At 36.1% G+C, this 19016-nt stretch overlaps 5 protein-coding genes across 8 annotated transcripts; 2 read left to right on the top strand and 3 right to left on the bottom strand.

Moving 5' to 3' along the window:
- LOC104716577 (plant-specific TFIIB-related protein PTF2-like) lies at positions 37-2169 on the top strand. Its single transcript, XM_010433964.2, has one exon. The coding sequence runs from the start codon at positions 192-194 to the stop codon at positions 1959-1961; it is 1770 nt and encodes a 589-aa protein (XP_010432266.1). The 5' UTR covers positions 37-191; the 3' UTR covers positions 1962-2169.
- LOC104716578 (WUSCHEL-related homeobox 13-like) lies at positions 2048-3728 on the bottom strand. Its single transcript, XM_010433965.2, has 3 exons — positions 3393-3728; positions 2448-2939; positions 2048-2356 (listed from the first exon to the last, which is right to left on the bottom strand). The coding sequence occupies exons 1-3, from the start codon at positions 3619-3621 to the stop codon at positions 2271-2273; spliced, it is 807 nt and encodes a 268-aa protein (XP_010432267.1). The 5' UTR covers positions 3622-3728; the 3' UTR covers positions 2048-2270.
- On the top strand, positions 8755-14499 carry LOC104716576. Of its 2 annotated transcripts, none has more exons than XM_010433962.2 (21): positions 8755-9014; positions 9644-9777; positions 9858-9942; positions 10043-10096; positions 10169-10260; positions 10357-10460; positions 10552-10624; positions 10693-11377; positions 11459-11656; positions 11745-11846; positions 11928-11991; positions 12075-12202; positions 12276-12522; positions 12601-12865; positions 12944-13067; positions 13154-13212; positions 13298-13388; positions 13469-13661; positions 13749-13993; positions 14067-14126; positions 14219-14499. In XM_010433962.2, exons 1-21 carry the CDS (start codon positions 8976-8978, stop codon positions 14327-14329), a joined length of 3153 nt encoding a protein of 1050 aa, XP_010432264.1. In that variant the 5' UTR covers positions 8755-8975; the 3' UTR covers positions 14330-14499. The 2 variants fall into 2 exon arrangements, with proteins under 2 accessions (XP_010432264.1, XP_010432265.1); XM_010433963.2 differs by having other exon boundaries at positions 8756-9014; positions 11748-11846.
- On the bottom strand, positions 14836-16338 carry LOC104716574 (high mobility group B protein 5). 3 transcript variants are annotated; one of them, XM_010433958.2, is made up of 8 exons: positions 16179-16338; positions 16028-16084; positions 15867-15944; positions 15692-15749; positions 15556-15600; positions 15381-15461; positions 15177-15266; positions 14836-15085 (listed from the first exon to the last, which is right to left on the bottom strand). In XM_010433958.2, exons 2-8 carry the CDS (start codon positions 16072-16074, stop codon positions 15062-15064), a joined length of 423 nt encoding a protein of 140 aa, XP_010432260.1. In that variant the 5' UTR covers positions 16075-16084; positions 16179-16338; the 3' UTR covers positions 14836-15061. The 3 variants fall into 3 exon arrangements, with proteins under 3 accessions (XP_010432260.1, XP_010432263.1, XP_010432262.1); XM_010433961.2 differs by having other exon boundaries at positions 15194-15266; XM_010433960.2 differs by having other exon boundaries at positions 16185-16338.
- LOC104716573 (protein NTM1-like 9) lies at positions 16573-19010 on the bottom strand. The gene is made up of 6 exons (XM_010433956.1): positions 18771-19010; positions 18135-18637; positions 17723-18058; positions 17294-17620; positions 17084-17203; positions 16573-16880 (listed from the first exon to the last, which is right to left on the bottom strand). The coding sequence occupies exons 1-6, from the start codon at positions 18934-18936 to the stop codon at positions 16764-16766; spliced, it is 1569 nt and encodes a 522-aa protein (XP_010432258.1). The 5' UTR covers positions 18937-19010; the 3' UTR covers positions 16573-16763.

The following is a 19016-nucleotide window of genomic DNA, read 5'->3' as shown; positions in this document are numbered from 1 at the left end:
TTTAGGTTGTTTAAGGAAAGGTCAAATCTTAATTACAACATTGGTCTTGTTCTCTCTCTCTCCCAGTGCTTGTCGATTCGCCGTCGATCAGAATCTCGCGTCGCTGTCCTTCAGTTCTCAATCCTTCTATTCTTTCACGCCGGGATTAAAAAAAAACCCTAATTTAAAGTTTGAAGCTTTCGGATTGAATCATGCGATGCAAGAGATGCAATGGAAGCAACCTTGAACGCGAAGAAGGCACAGGGAATTCGTATTGCGGTGGATGTGGGACATTATATGAGTACGATAATTATGAGGCTCAACTTGGTGGTATTAACGGACCTCAAGGTACATATATACGAGTAGGCACCATTGGTGTAGGCTCTGTTCTTGCTTATAAGGATAAGAAGATCTATGAAGCCAACAAATTGATTGAGGTAATCACAGAGAGATTGAATCTTGGGAACAATGCTGAAACGGTTAAGAGTATGATTAGTAAGATCACTGATGGTGAATTTGGACAAGGTGAGTGGTTTCCGATTTTGATTGGTGCGTGTTGTTACGCTGTGGTGAGGAAAGAAGGGAAAGGTGTTTTGCCTATGGAGGAGATTGCTAATGAAGTTGGTTGTGAGTTGCATCAGTTAGGGAGTGTGGTTAAGCGTGTTGTGGATCATTTGGAGTTGGAGTTGCCTGAGTTTGATCTTGTGGGTTTGTTTATGAACACGGCTAATAACTCGTCGAGGTTGAGTGATGTTGATAGGGAAAAGAAGGAGAGGATAACAAAGCAAGGAGCTTTTCTGATGAATTGTGCACTCAAGTGGTTTTTGTCTACTGGGAGGAAACCAATGCCTTTAGTTGTGGCTGTTTTGAACCTTGTTGTTCAGGTTAATGGTGTTAAGGTAAAGATTGATGATTTTGCTAAAGATGCTCGGGTTTCGTTGAATACCTGTAAAATTCGGTATAGAGAGTTATTGCAGAGGCTTGTCAAGGTTGCTGAAGAAGTGCGTTTACCTTGGGCTAAAGATGTTACTGTGAAGAATGTTGTGAAACATTCAGGGACTTTGATTGGTTTAATGGAAGCCAAGTCTATGAGAAAGAGAAAACACGGGACAGGGGATGATTTAGTTAGAACTGATGAGTTTTGTTTAGAAGATATAGTGAAGGACTGCCTAAGCAAAAAACCCATGTACCGTGATGATGATGCTGATGATGATGATGATCACCAAGGTGCTATGTCTCGGTATTTTGATGTAGGAGGTGAACATCAACTAAGTATATGTAATAACGATGGTGATATATCAGTGAAACAGTTGCCTACTATGTCTCGGTGTTCTAGTGCAGGAGGTGAAAATCAGCTAAGTTTATGTCATAACAATGATGATATATCGGTGAAACAGTTGCCTACTATGTCTCGGTGTTCTAGTTTAGGAGGTGAAAGTGAGCTAAGTGTATGTAACAATGATGATAATATGTTGGTGAAACAATTGTCTACGATGTATAAGGAATATGTGGATGGAGTTTGGGGTGGGATTCTTGGGAAAATAAGTCAGGGAAACAATAATAGTATGTTGCAAAAGAAATCGTTTTTTCAGATGGTTTCTTGTGAAGATTGGTGGAAAGGGAGATCTAAACTGAGTCAAAGGCTTCTGCTTAAGGAAGTGTTGGAGAAAGATATAGGGCTTGATGTTTTTCCTCCTTCTTACATAAAGGGTTGTGTTGCAGTCGAAAGACGAAGAGAAAAGATTGAGAAGGCTAAGTTACGGATTCATGCGATACAGCATCCTTCTGACATAGTTAGTGAAGGTGCATTGTCTTTGGAGCTTGAACATAGCAAGAAGAGAAGGAAGAAAGGAACTGAAATTGATTGGGAGGATTTGATTATCCAGACTCTGGTCTTACACAATGTGAAGGATGAAGAAATTGAAAAGGGTCATTACAAAAGTTTGCTAGAATTGCATGTTTTCAACTGTGGAGAGGTTTGAAAAGAATTATTTGTAAGCACTGAATCAATTTTTTTCATTTTTTTTAAGGATATAGAAATGTTTCTGAATGCAGAAATTATCAAAGCAAGCATCACAAGACGTTTCCACATTCCATGTAAATGTTTCTCTGAAGATGATTAATAAGATAAACTACTTGTTTCTTAATAAGCCCTTACAAACCCATTAAAAAAGAAAAAGAAAAAAAAAACCAGAAAAAAAAAAAGAAAAGTCTAAAACTGCTTACGACTGACTACGAAATCCATATCATTGATCTCTCTGATAATTAGAAGTTTCCTGAGCTTGTATGAATCAGCCTGACATGCCATAGTCTTCAACATGATCATAAAGATTGTAGCTTTCAGACAGTCCCATCTTTCCCACAAGATGCTCATCCCCTGCAAACACACAAATCACAAGAAATCATCTGATTTTGGTCACAACCTTTCTTGACCATTTTTCTAAAGCCAATATCTTTTTGTTACTTACTTGGATTCGATAGAACTCCTAACAAGTGAAGGTCTGAGCTCATCTCAGGGCTCTGAAAGCAAAGATCTTCAGGCCTAGGAGCTGTCGTTGCTGTCCCTAAGCCATTGTTGTTGTTATTGCCATCAGGAAGACCAAGAAGACTCTCTGGTCTTCTCTTCTCATTCAGTGCCTCAACTTCAGTCTCTACCTCAGACTCATTATTGTTGTTGCCAGAAGAACCACCACCACCACCACCATGCTGCTTCCTCTTGGAACGAGCACGTCGGTTCTGAAACCAGTTGTAGACATTTTGCTCAGCAATCTGGCCGTGTTGGCTAAGCTCTTCGGTTATGTCTTTGATCTTCTGCTTGCTCGGTGTACCCGTGCCTTGATCGAATATACGCTCAAGAATCTGAAGCTGAACGGGCGTAGGAGTCCACCTCTGTCTAGTAGTCATCTTGTGACCTATAGATGACATCATTGGGTCTGCATATAGTCCTCCCAATCTCCCTCCTGTTAACAACAACCAACAGACAAATGAAGCAGAGTTGTTGAAGTTAAAACTAAATAAAAATTGAAACTTTATATCTCAAAAACAAAAGCATCAAGAAAAAACATGTTTTTTTGGTGGGAAATTCTTAAAGCTCAATTGAAGCTGAACTCTAAAATCGATTCTAGAATTCCCCAAGAACCATACTTTTTTTTTTTTTTTTTTTTAAAAAAGACCATAATTTTCCTTACTCATAACTCAAAAATCCACGAAAGGTATGGTCTTTGAATCAGATTTAACCAAAGAAATGATAAAAAAAGGCAGAGAATTTTCAATTACATATTCACCAAAGTGAAGAAGAATCACTTAAATCAACAAAACCACACAAAACTTTAAAAAAAAAAAATTACAAAACGACCTTTTTGTTTTTTTTTTATGTGAACAGAGAAGAAACTTAAATGGAAGAAGAAAGAGACCTGCAAGATCTTGTTGAGCAGTGAGGGTTTTGTGCATCTCAACAAGACGCTCACAAATAGTGCCGTAAATAGCAATCTGTTTCCTGAGAGTCTCATACTGCTCATCGGTCATCACCTTCACGTACATTCCTCCTCCACCGGCGCCGGAGCCACCGCCATTAACATCGATCCCTTGAAGATTAGAAGAGTGATGGTTATTGGGTTGTTGCTGATTATCCCATTCCATCATCTCTTTTGTCAGAATTTTGCTCAGAAGATTTCTCACTTTTTTTTGGTTCTTTCTCCTTTTCTCTGTGTGAATGATGAAACAGAGCAAAGTCAGTGCTTTTTCGGGAGTAGAAGGAAAGGTAAAGGCAGAAAAGGACAAAAAAGCTTAATTAATATTTTTTTTTTTGTTCTCATTTTAAAATTTTAGTATATACGTTTACTACGGAGTATAATATTATTACAAAGAGTTATAATAACAAACGGTAATGATTCAATATTTGGCAATCATAGGGTGATTTAAGGGAACTATTTAACCAAAGGTTATATAGTTTCTATTTCTAACTTGACCGTTTTAAAAAATTATACGTTAATTACAATATAAGTAGGTTAAACGGCTACTTCCATAACTGGATATTTAAGCTATCTTTTTTGATTTTTTTTTTTGTTGGAGTTAGCCGTTGCCTTTGGATGCAATCGTTCAAATTGATGATACAAATATTCATAGCTATGCAATATACATGAGGTCTTTAATTATAGTCGTTGGTTTAATTCGTAATTTTCAAGAAACTGAAGTACAGTAAGATTTTAGTTTGAACTTCTGAATGTTTGACTATTTTTTTAATTAAATTAACTTTAGAATAATAATATAGTAATGAATATTATCCATTTTGTTGTGTGTTTTTCACGTTCTACGAATGTTAATTTGGATTATGAAATGACAATTCTACAATACCCTTGTAGAGATAGAATATGTTTTTATTATTAGGTGAAATCTTTATTCAATCGACAAATTTGCCCTAATCCCAGTAATAGTATATAAATGTTTGTGACTTACTGTATAAATTTATGATTTTCTAATTGGTTTATGAAAAGCTTGCTTTTCAGTTTTTTCCTTTTGCTTTTATAGTTCCAATTCGTGTTATCGTTTTTTGGTCAACAGTCAAATTGGTATTACAACTTTTAAATATGCGATAAAGAGCACTTGTGCCAAGATAAAATAACACTTTTAATCTCCTCTTTTCCCTGACCGATTAACCGACATTCCGTTGATTGATAAATTGAGGTTGTGATCTAACTTTCTGACACATTCCACATTACTAGTATATATTTTCCCAATCCCATTATTCTATAGAGATTATTAGTTTCACCGTCTTTTGCAATCCCTATCATCTTATAAATCATAATTAGAAAATAAAATGAAGAAACCATGATAGAAATAAAAATAAAAATTTGATGGGCAAATCAGGACTTATAAGTTAAGTAGCGGCGATCACCCCAAAAAAAAAAAAAAAAGTTAGGGAGCAATAGTTCCCACGTGTCGTTTGAACAGTAGAATTTTGTAGGTGGTCGGTGTCCGCCGCCCATGTTCCACGGGCACTTAGATTTTAATATGATCTAATCTGACTCATTAATTGCCAAACCATTTAACCGAAGAAAAAAAAGCAATGAAATTGATACCTTATTAAATAAACCAGGCCAAACATTGAAATGTGACCATGGTCGACCAAAATATGAAAATAAAGAAATATATAATACGTGGTCATGACTCATGCCGTATTGTAGTCGGAGGCGTAGTGATTGTCGGGACCTGTGATTAACTCTTAAACTTACATATTGTAACCTTTTGTCAACCAAAAGATGGTATACTTGTTTGATGTACAGTTATATTCATACCAATGCCTTGCGTAAAAATTCGACGAACCAACTCGAGAAGATTTATAGTTGTTTGATCATAAATCGAGTTTTTCCCATCTTTATGATTTATATATATAGCCACTAGCCAGAAAACTTTATGGTAAAAATCTCTATTATATTCTGAATTCTACTGCTATCGTTTACTAATAAATTACTGGTTTAGTGGTGGTTTACATATATAAAAGACGACACTGATGGCAGTAGGCTTAGTACAACCTCGTTTATCTTGTTATCATGTTTTACGTTGGACCATTTGTTTATCTAATTATTATCATCATTTTTTCCGGGCAGTATATTTTAGTTTACTTAGTTTTTTAATTGTCAACATTATGGAAGAAAATAATGCGGTTTGCATGTGCGATCCTAAGTCAAGTATCGAGACCAAACAGTGTATATAAATGCCCAAAAGTCCATATTCAAACAAATATAGATATATATTTTTTCGTTTTTTTGTCATGTAGGAAGATAAATCTTCGCAAAACTAAACGTTTTTATTTTCAGGAATTTTTTTTTTAACTATATTCACTAAGAAGTACAGAAAAATTAAAAACTCTTTCGATTATCTATGAGAAATGAACAAAAAAAAAAACCCCTTTTGATAAAGATATATCTTTATATGTACGCTTTTAAATTAAATTAATAAATGTGATACTGATTCACAATGTATAATTAACAGAGTTCATGTACATCTAGGAGTAGGAGATTCAAGCAGCCGGAAATATAGAGACCACACAAATGGAGATATCCAGAATAATACTATTTACATAAAGTTTATGAATCGACCAAATGTCTATAGGGCCAGGGAATTTAAATATAGTAGAAAAAAGTTTCATATAAATTTGTCCATATATAGAGATGTCTATATATTCTTTAATTACATGGCTGACTTAGTGATGATGAGGCCAGATTAGATTATATATAACCCATTGGATTCTCTTTGGCCAAGCTTCTTTGGATTCTTCCTTTGGATTGGAGAGTTTGGTGTACCTATAGCTTCTCTCTAGTATGGCATTGCTACCTATATTTTATGCTTACTTCTCTATCATGATGTCTTTTGTATTTATTTATTCTACAGTCCTATTCTTGTAATGTATGCGTATGCTCTTAGTTCCGGAATAAAACAAAATCTTACTGATTTCGCATTAACTGAAGATGCAACAAAATTCACACAAATTAAAACCCTTACAAAAAAAAAAGTTAAGCCTTATGAAAAGTAATTAATAAATGGAATATATATGCGTCAGTAATATTTTTTTTATTACAGCTGAACATTTTACAGATTGTTTTTAGTTAAGCCCTATCCTATTTAATACTCTCTTTTACCCATATACAGATGGCTAATCATTATAACACGGAAATAATGAAAAAAATTTGCTGTAAAACAGTACTTCGGTAGGATTAATGAATACAGTATGTTTGAACAAAAAGTAAAAAACCTTGAACTCAAAGTGAAGACATCTTCCTCTTTTAGTTTTTTTTTTTTTTTGTTATTTCAGTTGTCAACGTGGACGTAGCCTTCCTTCCTCTTTAATTATTGCAATTAATAGTCATTGAGGACCGTTGGTGATTACTTACTAGTAGCATGTAAAATTCATTATTTTGTTAACATAAGTTTATTGGGTACTTAAAATAATTCATTCAAGCCCAGATATCTATCTCCTGACAGGCCCAGCCCATCTGTTTAACGGTAGGATTAGGGTTGTGTTTTTTTATCGATATTTTGCAATTTTTTTCTGCCTTTTAACAATTACACTAATACAGTATTTAGAATTTTTTCTTACGTTCTTTTAATTATTATTTCACGATCTGTCACGATTTACAGATTTACCCTTCGGAATCATTGGTTTAACTAGAAATATAATACTTTTTGTTTTGTTTCTTAGTCACTAGACGTTACACAATCTATTGTTTATAATCAAAATATCGGACTTCACACTAAAAAAACAGATCTTGGATGAAGTTTTAACGTTACTGGTGTCTTGATTCTTTTTGAAGTCATTACAGAAACCGTTTCTCTAGTATTTTATCAAAATCATGCCAGTATCTTAGTCATGAGCATCATGTGATTCATGTCCCATGGGACAACAATCTTCTAGCTATATTATGTAACTCGGGTACAAGAAACTAGATAAAAATCCCCACAAAGTTAAAGAGAGCGTATCCGATGAATATTTATGAAATTATTCAGGGTGGGTTCAACTTTTTTACTTCTTTTTGTGTGCTTTGGCAACCCATACCCACTCTATTACGCTAAGAATCGCAATAGAATATGATAAATCAAATACAATAATAATATATAGAATTTTCAAAATAAAAAGTATGTCTTTTTATCTTTAAAAAAAAAATCTGTTTTAGTTTATAATTTTAGATATTTGATATTTTATACCCCATATATCCAAAAAGTCGGTGGTCAGACATGTCGAAGAAAAAGGCAGCGTGATTTCTGACCGTCCATCTACATAAAATCGGACGTCTCTCGTATACAAAAAGGTCAGATCAGAATCAGATCAACCAACTTCAGCTAGAGGGGACCCATATTAGAGATTAGACTTGCCACGTGTAACATTTTGACCTGTCCATTCTTTCTAGCTCTACCATAGAGCAATAAAATAAAACGGTACAACAAAAATTATGAATAATAATAATTTTGGTAACACTTTTTAATATGGGTTTTATGATTGGTAAGTCTTAAAATAGTGTGTAAAAACCATTTGCCATGGGAGATCTAAGAAAATCAAAAAGTAAAAAACCAGACAATACTGAATTATTTTTTGGACATAAAGATAATTTTTTATACAATTTAATCATATGGTGATATTAGTTTTTCTTTGATCATATTTGGCCTATATATTGATCTTTCACTCTACTCTTAGAGGTACACACAAGACAAAAGGTAGACGTCTTTGTGTTGTTGGTTGGATGAGTTAGTAAGGACAATTATCCCAAACGTACTGTATATCTATAGGCATGGATTAAGGTTGATGTCATGATGTGGTAGTAATGCTTTTAATGTTGGTAGTTACATTTTCCGACTAGAGAACAACAATTATAAATCGTTTTAGCAAGTTTTGTTATATGGTTTATATAATTCTTTTGTCATCTACTATTATATTAAGACTTTCCAAATTTACCAAAAGAAAAAAAAAAAAGTAAGGCTTTCTCCTTTTGTATAACAAATGAATTTTAGGTGAGAATTCACAGTTTAAGACTTTAAGTTGATATAATGTGTATTTTGTTTGAAATAATTAGTTTTTTTTCTTTTGTTTTGTGGTAGTTTTGTTTGGTTGGTCGAATTTGCTAGAAATAGTTAGAAATTAAATGGATTACAACCCAGATATTTAGGAAATTTGTGGACTTCAAAATGTATTGATATGTTGCCATATATGTGTATGATTAAATATTTTTTTGCGTGGGTCAGTGGGTCGCCGTTTATAAAAAAAACCGTCAAATCAATGGAACCGTTACTTCTCTCATCAACAACACTCATCAGTTCTCGTTTCTCTCTCTCTCTCCCCCTTCTCTCTCTCTCTCTCTCTCTCTCTCTCTCTCTTTAGTCCGAGGAATTCGAAACAGTGGTTGTTACGAGTTTGATCTTTTGTCTATTTTCTCATTCGATCGCTTTGTAATTTTTTTTATAATTAATCGATATTTACGATTCTTCACTTGGCCGTCGGATAAAAGATGTTCGTGAAGAAGTTGGTCGAAATAGCAGCGAAGAAGGTACAATTACAAATCCCTTCTTTCTAATCCTCTTTGAACTTTTCATCTTCTTCGTGCGATTGGGTTTCTGAGAGTTTCAAAACTGTGAGATCCTCCTCTCTCTTTTTTTTTTTTTTTTTTTNTTCAAACAATATCAAATTTCGAAATCGTGAAGTTTACTGAAATCGATGTTAGATCCATCTTAGAAGAGTATTTGTCTTCAGTAATTGTTTTATAGATTAATCACAGAATTAATGTTAATTAGAGTGTGTGTGATTGGTTTTTTGTCGGGTTTAATTGTTTAAAACACAGATCTTATTACTTGTGAATGTGACTCTTTCTTGACTCTGTGTCGGTTCGTGGTTAGCCCAGTTGTTTGATCCATTTTGTTAAAAAACCAAAATTTATGACGTAAGACGGTATTTTGTTGCCACGCATGATTCTTGTCCCCAAAAAGTCGCATTAAGAATTCGTATCTAAATTGTTGTCTGTTTATTATATCTATCTAATCACCCAATTATCTTTTGACCTTTGTACTTAACCATACTTCAATGAGACTCAAATCGTTCGGTTTCGTGTTGGTCAATCGAACCGGCCGGTTAACAAAACAGTCTTAACATTTCCCTCCGTTGTTGTATTATCTATCATAGCCTGGAGGAAGTTCATCGGAGGGACTGAGAGCTAATGACGTTGAGCCACGTGTTGCTCTACATTATGGACTCCCTTCAGGATCTCACTTGTTTGCTTATGATCCAATTCAGAAGACCCTCGCTGTTTCCACCAAGTAAGAAAAATCAATTTCTCAAATGTTGTTTGTTGTGTAGTGTAGATACATCATATTAACTTCTGGTTCTTGATTCTCAGGGATGGTAGAATCAAACTGTTTGGGAAAGATCAAACTCAGGCTTTACTAGTTTCAGAAGAAGCATCTGCAAGCAGGTTTCTTGAGGTGCTCACTTCATTATCTCATTCTTCTCTTTTTATCCTGTTTCTACTAAATCACTTGGCCGTGACAACAATTTCTCCCTCTTTTGTTTTGAATTGTTCAGTTTGTTCAGAACCAAGGAATACTTCTCAACGTGAATGCCAAGAACCAGATTGAGGTCAGACATTTCTTGATTCGTGTAAACTAGTAGTGGCATTTGAGTGTTGGTCTGAAAGCTAAGTTCTCGCAGGTTTGGGATTTAGACAAGAAGCTTCTGTCTCATGTTCATGTATTCAACGGTGAAATCACTTCTTTCCGGGTTATGCAACACACCCCTTATTTGTATGCTTCTTATTCTCCTTCTTTCTTTTGGTACTAGATTTCCATAGTTTCTTGAGTTGATGACACTAAAAACAAGTGTGCATTTGGATTTGGTAGCTATGTTGGAGATTCTTCTGGTAATGTATCGGTTTTGAAGATTGAACAAGATTCTAATCAAGTGATACAGATGGAGTACACTATACCTTATTTAGCATCCAATGGTAATTTGCTCATTACTAAAAATACCTTCTTTAATTTACTTGTCACATTGGATCTAACTGTCTTTCTTGAAACGTCTTGTTGTTGGTGTAGGCTCTCCTGTTGAAGATTCTGAGGATACTTCAGTTGTGAGCATTTTACCACAACCAACAGCTGAAAGCAAGAGGTAACAAATCAACAAATCTTTTGTGGTGATTAGCATTATGGGACATTCACACTTTTGCTACATTGCAGGATTCTACTAGTATTTAGTAGCGGGTTTATAGCATTATGGGACATTAAAGAAAGCAAACCGGTTTTGAAAACAGGAGGACACGGGATGGTGAAGCAGGACGCTAAGAAAGCGACTTGTGCTTGTTGGGTTTGTCCTTCAGGAAGCAGAGTTTGTGTTGGATATAATAACGGAGATATTTTAATATGGAGCATTCCTTCGAAAGGCGAGTCCTCACCAGAGAGTTCTTCTATGATCTGCAAGCTTAACCTCGGATACAAATCCGAGAAGATACCAATATCTTCTCTGAAATGGGTTTATGCGGAAGGTAAAGCAAGCCGGGTTTACGTCACCGGAACATCCTCAAACTCGTTGCAGGTGGTTTTTTTGAATGACCAAACCGAAACTCGGATGATTAAGCTGGGGCTTCATGTGTCTGAACCTTGTGCTGATATGGAAATGATCATAGCTGATGTTAATGAACATAGCAAACACAAACAGGATTATCTGTTGGTTCTTGGAAAGTCTGGACGTGTGTATGCTTATGATGATTATATGATTGAGAAGTATCTAATTCAGTCTCAATCCAAATCACCTCCTTCTCTCCCAAAGGAAACTGTGGTTAAGCTGCCGTTTTCAGATTCTAGCAGCGTCACAGTAGGAAAGTTTCTCACAAACCCTTCACATTTGCTGAATCTCTCAGATGAGGTAAATCTAAACTGTGATATTGATCCACCAAGTATTGAATGTTATGAACATTCTTGAGCTTGTGATTCTCTTATACTGCAGGATTATGGTCAGCTAGCAAAAGATGCTTTGCCTTTTCTTCCTTTTCAAACAGTGCCAAAGGAAGGTTCCCGCTCTGCACATTTTCCTGGTTTCACAAAGGTTAAGAATGTTTACATCACAGGTCACAGTGATGGAACCATTGGTGTATGGGACATGACCTGTCCTTTTCCCATTCCTGTCTTGTTCCTAAAAGACCAGGTAAAATTTCCCGGACTGTTTTGTTTTTTTTTATTTCACAGACGCAGATCTTTTAAAAATTAGTTTGCCTTTGTTGTGTGTTTTTTAGCAGACTGATCAAGATGTATCTTTACGCGGAAGTGCGGCATTGACAGCTTTACATTATGACAGCAACTCAAGGCTTCTTGTTTCTGGTGATCATAACGGAATGGTAAAAGCATGTTATCCAAAATACTCTTATGGAATGCTGCCACTAACTTAGAGGCTTATGATTGAATTTAATCTTGTGCAGGTTCGTCTTTATAGGTTCAAACCTGAACCATACCTAACAGAAAACAGTTTTATTCCTTTCCAAGGTATGTTTAACATTTAGAAGTTGGCTGTACTATCATCTCGATATATTGTGTCCTCATAAGGATAAGTCTATTTCGTTTTTCAGGAAGTTCAAAGAAAGGGAACAACCATATTGTTCAAAGTGTTAAGTACATAAAGCTTACTGGTTCCATAACCCGTATTCAGAAGAGCCAAAACTCGAAACATCTCGCTATTGGATCAGATCAAGGACATGTAAGCTTGTACTTCTTCTACTTAGGACTCGTTAGTTGAAGTGATTGATGCGTTAATACCGGTCTACTTATAGGTTTCTTTGGCTGACATTGAGGAAGCAACTGTGTTATACTCAAAACACATTGCAAGTGATATCTGTCCAGGGATCATCTCTTTGCAATTTGAGAGTTGCATTGTGCAAGGCTTCGAGAAGAACGTATTAGTGGTTGCTATGAGAGACTCATCAGTTTTTGCTCTGGACAGCGACACGGGAAATATGATTGGAACCAACATGATTAAGCCTAAAAAACCATTCAAGGCTTTATTTATGCAGATCCTAGGTAGGTCCACCTCTCCCTTTTCTAAGTTTAAATCAAGAATTAAAAGATGTCATTGATTTTTCTCACCTTTGTTTGCAGATGGAAAACAAGAATCTTCAGGAAATGGATTAGATACGAGCAGAGAGAGCACAGTTGAGGAGATTTCGATAAGGCAGCCTTCGGTTTTGATTTGTTCGGAGAAAGCTATATATATCTACTCTTTGACTCACGTTATCCAGGGGGTGAAGAAGGTCCTTCACAAGAAAAAGTTCAGTTCTTCATCCATTTGCTCAGCTTCTACCTTCTATGGAACCTCTGCTGTTGGTCTTACACTTGTTTTCATAGATGGCATGGTTGAGATAAGGTGAAAAACACATGATCTGCCTTTTCATCTTTCTTCATATAAGCAAAAAATCTCTCTAATTGATTTGACTTGCCGCAGATCTTTGCCAGAACTCTCCCTGCTGAAACAAACTTCCATTAGAGGCTTCACATATTCTCCACCAAAGCCAAATACTTTATCAGACATTACCATATCCGCCTCTTGGGATGGAGATCTAGTCATGGTACCCTTTAGAAACATACCCTGGAGTTAATTGTAGTAGGTACTCAAGCTAGACTTTGTGATGATGATCATTTTGTCTCTTTGCAGGTCAATGGAGATGATGAACTTATTGTCAGCTCAGTTTTGCCTCAAAAGGACACATTCAGGTAAGACTGATGCGCGTCTGGTTAGATCCATAGCATACAGATGAACTGTAAAGGCTGACAGTATCTTGTACATTTTTTGGTCCAGGCTTGTGGAATCCTTGAGCAGAGTTTACAAGAAAGAGAACGCGGGTTGTCACGAAGGAATCATTACATCATCATCTCCAAAGGAAAAGAAGGTGAAACATTGGCTTGATTGCTTTCTGTTAAACGTAATAACAATTATGATTACTAATTCATATTATCTTGTTTGTTGCAGGGTATGTTTGGTTCTGTCTTCAAGACTAAATCGAAGCGCTCAACTGATACAGAGCCAGAATGTACTAAGGAAACAGTAAAGGAGCTGTCTAAAATCTTTGCAACAGCTAACTTCCCATGGAATAACAATGTTGAGAGAAGTAGAGAGAGCCATACAGTTACCAAAGTTGACGATGAAGAAGAGTTGGATATAGGTATGGTCCACTTTTGATGTCCTTTTGTAATGCAACATGTTAGCTTGGCGTATATGTCTCTGATCTTTTGCCTTTTAACATTTGAAGATGACATTGATATTGATGATAATCATGATCAACAACAACAACAAGAGAAGCCTAAAGAACAAGGGATATTGGCAGGGCTTAGTAAGCAGAAGATGGCGAATAGGTTTAGCAACCTCAAAGGCAAGTTGAAGCAGATGACGGCTAAGAACGAGAAGACTGTTGTAACAAATGAAGAGAAACATGAGGAGAAAAACGGCGCCACAGTTGATCAGATCAAGAAGAAATACGGGTTTACCTCGTCAGAGGTAAGCTTCTATAAACCTCACACAAGTATGTAATACCGGATCATTGATCTCCATCTTTCTGTGTGTTTTACAGGAAACGGGAGCTGCCAAAATGGCTCAGAGCAAACTTCAAGACAACCTGAAAAAGTTGCAGGTATTTATTAACATGATCCATGGCTTTGCAGAATTAACCTTATCTTGGATGGATTCATTCAGAGACTTGAAATATGTTAATCATCTATGCAGGGAATTAGCTTGAGGACGACAGAAATGGAAGATACTGCAAAGTCTTTCTCCTCCACTGCAAAGGAACTGCTGAATGCTGTTGAGTTCAATAAACAGGGCTCAAAATCTTAGCAATTTTTTCTCTTGGTCGATTAATTTATTTATTTAAAACTACATACATCTCAAAAGAACTCTGAATGTCAAAAATTACCATTTCATTTTGTTTGACCCATATTGCTGAACAATACTGTAAATACTTATTTCAAAGTTATACAAGTGGTAGTGTGAGGTTTGATTCAACTTCTTTCGAGCATTAGACAATTGGATAATTCCATCATAACAGAACAGTAATCTCAACTGTGTAGAAATTTGGAAGTGTGTTTAGTGTAGACAAATGTCGAAATCTAACCAGTGACTAATAACAACGTTAAATGCTTCTGAGTAGTTACAAGATGCCACAAAATGACAAAAGACAAATCACAAACATCAGACAAAAAATAGCATAGGAACAAAACAATATTCCTTCTTTTCAAAGAAGGCCAGATGAAACTAGTTCCTTTGTAGACAAAGTAGTATATTTGACTAATCACCAATCATGTAGAGAGCAAAAAGAGTAAAATAGGTGTGCAAACACAGCATGTCATAAAATGTAGAAATAAAGCTCAAAGCTAAATCCAAAGTTATCATTCCGAACAGAAGTTGGAAGTTACATGTGAATATAATCCCACAGTTAACAACAACAGAAAGGGGAAAATATAGGAACAACGTAAACTATATTCTTCTCCCTTAAAAGTAAACTAGCTACTAATACATGATAACACAACAGAAAGAAGTACTTGAGACACAAATCACTGATCCAGCTCCTTAATCAGTAGCACCTCCAGCCTTCTGTAAAACAAATAAAAAGCTCAAATTACACTAACGAAAAAGGAGAGATCAAATGGAGACTTTCAAACTCAAGTGTAAGCAAAACAAAAACCTCTTCACTTCCTCCACCTTCTTTCACCTCGTTGACTACAGCAGGCTTGGACTTGTCAGATTCATCTCCAGATGTCTTGGTTCCATTAGCCTGACGGAAAAAAAAACAAAAACATAACATTGTTTACTTATCAACACATGAAAAAAGGACAAAAGGTACTAAAACTAGTGAAAGACAAACAAGAAGAGTTGTTTAGTTAGTTACCAGATCCATGTTATACTGTTGCAAAGTGATGGCATACTCATTCTTTTTGCTGATTGATTTGGCTACAAAAGGTGCTTTATCCTGTTTCATTGAAGAAGAATAATAATGAGTACAGCAACACACATATCTTTTAAAACCTATAAAATAAGGAAGAAGCCAAAAAAAAAACACTCACTTCTTCAGTCATAGATTTCCATTTCTTTCCAGCAGCTTTACCAACCTATATTTTTTTAAGAAAACAACAAACTAAAAGATTCATTCATATCTAAACCAACGCGTTTTGAGATTAAATAGTAATAATAATAACTTACATTGGCAACGGATTTGTTATCAGGATTAGCTAAATTAAACTCCCGTCTGAATTCGTCCCTTTAATCAATCACCCAAGATGAAGTGATTAATTAATTAGCATGTACCATTACTTAAATCTTAATTAAACAACAGTATTAATCAAAATTAGTTACAAAAGAGAGAGAGAGAAAATACAGGAAGACGAAGAAAGCACTTGGAGGTTTCTTAGGCTTGTTCGGATCCTTTAGTTTCTTTCCTCCTCTAACTTTCAATCTGAGACCCAAAAAAACGAATTTGATATATAAGGAAACAACTTGGGAATCTAAAAAAAAAATCGAGATAGCGGATAAAGATACCTATCATCAGTGCCCCTCGCATCGACTTGGGTTTGGTTATCTTTCATCTCGAGAGATCTGTCACGGAGCAAACAAGGAAAAAAAGGTGAGAATCGGTGAATGACTCGGACTTGACTCAGACGAAGCGGCGAGGAGTACGAGCTTTTTTTACCTTTACCTGTCTTTGTGTGAACGATTTAGGGTTTGTTTTCGAAATTGAGGCGAGAGACGACGATTCCAGATATTTTCTTTTATTTTATTTTTGATGCGCTGTGTTTGTTTATTTAAAGAAGAAGAAAAATTTCACATTTCCCCCAAAAAATAAAATTTAACTTTTAAAAAAAAAAAATCGTGATGTGGCGGGATTTTGTCAAGTGGGACTAAAAAAAATACACGGTACGTGTCTATTAAAACGTGTCCAGATTAACTTCTTGGTAAATCTGATTACCACGTCACCCGCCATATAATTTACGATTATTACTTTAATTACCCGCCAATTATTTTTGATTTTTTTTCACTCATTTGGTATTACAGATCTATTGTTATACGTTCCCAAAGCAGCACAATTTTGGTATTACAACACTAACTATAATCGCTTATACTGTATATATATATATATATAACACACATTTTCCCTACATATAAGGTTTTTGGTTACAAAGTTACAACACAAAAAAAAAAAAAAAAACAGACTAACATTCGCTAATTACATATTAAACGAAACTTGAATCTCAGCCTCTCTCTGTCTCATCGTGTGTTATGAACCCAACAGCCACATACCCACCCCTACTCCCACCATCACTGCCACTATTACCGTTGCTACCAGCTTCCATTGCTTCCCTTCTCTTCTTCTCTTTCTCCTCTCCACCTGTACCTGTACCATATAGCTTTCTCTTTTAGATAATGATATTACTACTCCAGTTTTGTTTTATTTTTCTCATTACTAGCTTTCACACTCTTGGCTCACATACTATACTAATTCCTTTTTTTTTTCCTTTTTCTAATTCTGAATTCTAGTAGATCTTACTATATGCTCTTCTTTCAACTCATGTCTAAAACAAGTTCTCTTCTTCTTACCTCGTCGTCTGCAACTTTGCCTGCTTTTACTTGGCCTATAGTTCCCCGCGTCCTGAGCTTTATTTGAGGTTTGACCAAAGAATCACTCTTCTCCGAGTCTTTAGCTGCAACTTCTTTGTCCTACACATCACATAACGACTAATATATAATACTGCATCCTTTATGTTATGTAACACACACAACTTTTGGAATTACAACTCTCTCTCGTACCTCAGGAATATCAGTGAGTCCTTCATTCACCTCTTCCCGCTGTTTTACTTCAATTTGATTCTTATCATCAGGAGGTACAGAGCTAGAATGCACCTGCAGACGGATTCTTCTTGGAGCAATGCCCTGGTTTATTAATCCTGTACTCGAACGGTTCTGAGGCTGTCGACCTCGAATCTTTATCCCCCTCCCTTCTGTGACGTTTTTCTCGGTGTTATGATTGGTCATCTGGTCTGGTTGAAGGATATCACCATAGTACGAATTAGTAGTGGCAGGGTAAGCCGATACAGCGTCCTTTGGCCACCCAGAAGCTCCATGATCTAAACCATACTGATCAAACAAACGATGAAAACTGTGTCATATTTACTTATGTCATATAGATAATGTCAAAGTGATTGTAAAGATAACATCTTGTATAGTTGTATAGCTCACCTGTAATTGCACCATCTCGGCATCTGTATCAGTATAAGCCATAAAGTCGTTGAAGAAAACATCCTCTGGAGCTGCAGACTGCAGCATCTTATCAGATGAAAAGATTCCATTTGGGTTCTCTCGACTAATTGATTCCTCGCAAGAGAAGTCATCAGGGTTATTAAACACCTCTTCCAACAACTCTGTTAGTGACACATCTGGCTCGCTGGTACCATCTTGAAATTGGAATCCAATCTCATCATCACCGAAACCACCAGCATATGTAGAATCCATACGCGGTGGTAAAGCCCTTTGATCTTCAAGGTCACAAGATAACCATAGATTCTCTTCACGTACCTATGAACACAACAAAATTGGTAAAGTCGCCTCAAAAAAAGCCTAATGACTCAAAAGTTTCATCACCTGTACATACCTCAGTCATTGACCCATCTGCCATATTACTCTGAGCATAGCCGCATCCACCTGAATAATCAGATGGTTTCTCAACTGCAGTATCAGAGGAAGGTGTTTCTTGGACAAGATCAGAGGAAGTATCATCGGGTGAGTATTTGCAAGAACTAGGAGCCGGTTCATCGGACTTGACACCATTGACCCGATCATCAGGCTTGTGGAAGAGACGACACAGAACAAAAGGGCTTTGACCAGGTCCAGTACCGTCAAGGTCCTTAAGAGTAGGACGATACTCGTGCATAATCCAATTGGTACGCTCACCTTTAGGAGCTCGTCCACGGTAAAAGACTAGAGTCTTCTTCATACCAATTAAAGTCTTCTTGGACTTGATACTACGATCTTTACCAGTAGCTTTCCAGTAGCCTGAGTCAGTAGCTCTGTTAGAGCGATGACCGTTTGGGTATTTTCGATCACGAGGGCAGAAGAAGAACCACTCTGGATCATCCGTTTTAATCACCGAGAGAGCTGCCACACCAATCAGATTTGTTTCAATTGAATCAGAAAAAAAAAAAAAAAAAGGGGGAATCTTTGAATGGGAAAATCAGAATCTGAGAATAAAGGAATCAAATTTTGTGAGAGTAAAAAAAGAGAGACGAACCAGGAAGATCCCAAGGTTCCCATTTGCAGACATCGATGTCAGGGATGACTCGGACATCAGAGTGACGTCCGTTGATCTTGAGGCGAAGGTAATGATTAACAAGCTCTTCATCGGTAGGTCTGAATCTGAAACCTAGAGGAAGCGACTCCATCGATACAACACCCATAAATCTACTACTTCTTAGGGTTTCCGACTTTTGAATACCACCACAGTCTCTCTGCTTTTTTTTTTTTTTTTTTTTTTTTT

Source organism: Camelina sativa, chromosome 10, assembly GCF_000633955.1.
Source record: "Camelina sativa cultivar DH55 chromosome 10, Cs, whole genome shotgun sequence".
Lineage (NCBI taxonomy): Eukaryota > Viridiplantae > Streptophyta > Magnoliopsida > Brassicales > Brassicaceae > Camelina > Camelina sativa.
This window is presented reverse-complemented; position numbering and strand designations above follow the sequence as displayed.

Excerpts from the sequence above, each read along its gene's own strand:
- LOC104716577 (XM_010433964.2), top strand. The coding sequence starts at position 192 with ATGCGATGCAAGAGATGCAATGGAAGCAACCTTGAACGCGAAGAAGGC.
- LOC104716578 (XM_010433965.2), bottom strand. The coding sequence starts at position 3,621 with ATGATGGAATGGGATAATCAGCAACAACCCAATAACCATCACTCTTCT. Across the intron at positions 2,940-3,392 it reads TGCTCAACAAGATCTTGCAG|GAGGGAGATTGGGAGGACTA; the intron begins GTCTCTTTCTTC and ends TGTTGTTAACAG. Across the intron at positions 2,357-2,447 it reads AGGAGTTCTATCGAATCCAA|GGGATGAGCATCTTGTGGGA; the intron begins GTAAGTAACAAA and ends GTGTGTTTGCAG.
- LOC104716576 (XM_010433962.2), top strand. The coding sequence starts at position 8,976 with ATGTTCGTGAAGAAGTTGGTCGAAATAGCAGCGAAGAAG. Across the intron at positions 11,378-11,458 it reads TGCTGAATCTCTCAGATGAG|GATTATGGTCAGCTAGCAAA; the intron begins GTAAATCTAAAC and ends CTTATACTGCAG. Across the intron at positions 14,127-14,218 it reads ACAACCTGAAAAAGTTGCAG|GGAATTAGCTTGAGGACGAC; the intron begins GTATTTATTAAC and ends TCATCTATGCAG.
- LOC104716574 (XM_010433958.2), bottom strand. The coding sequence starts at position 16,074 with ATGAAAGATAACCAAACCCAAGTCGATGCGAGGGGCACTGATGATAG. Across the intron at positions 15,601-15,691 it reads ATAACAAATCCGTTGCCAAT|GTTGGTAAAGCTGCTGGAAA; the intron begins GTAAGTTATTAT and ends AAAAAAATATAG. Across the intron at positions 15,267-15,380 it reads AACAGTATAACATGGATCTG|GCTAATGGAACCAAGACATC; the intron begins GTAACTAACTAA and ends TTTTTCCGTCAG.
- LOC104716573 (XM_010433956.1), bottom strand. The coding sequence starts at position 18,936 with ATGGGTGTTGTATCGATGGAGTCGCTTCCTCTAGGTTTCAGATTCAGA. Across the intron at positions 18,638-18,770 it reads GGAACCTTGGGATCTTCCTG|CTCTCTCGGTGATTAAAACG; the intron begins GTTCGTCTCTCT and ends TTGGTGTGGCAG. Across the intron at positions 17,621-17,722 it reads CCGAGATGGTGCAATTACAG|TATGGTTTAGATCATGGAGC; the intron begins GTGAGCTATACA and ends TTGTTTGATCAG.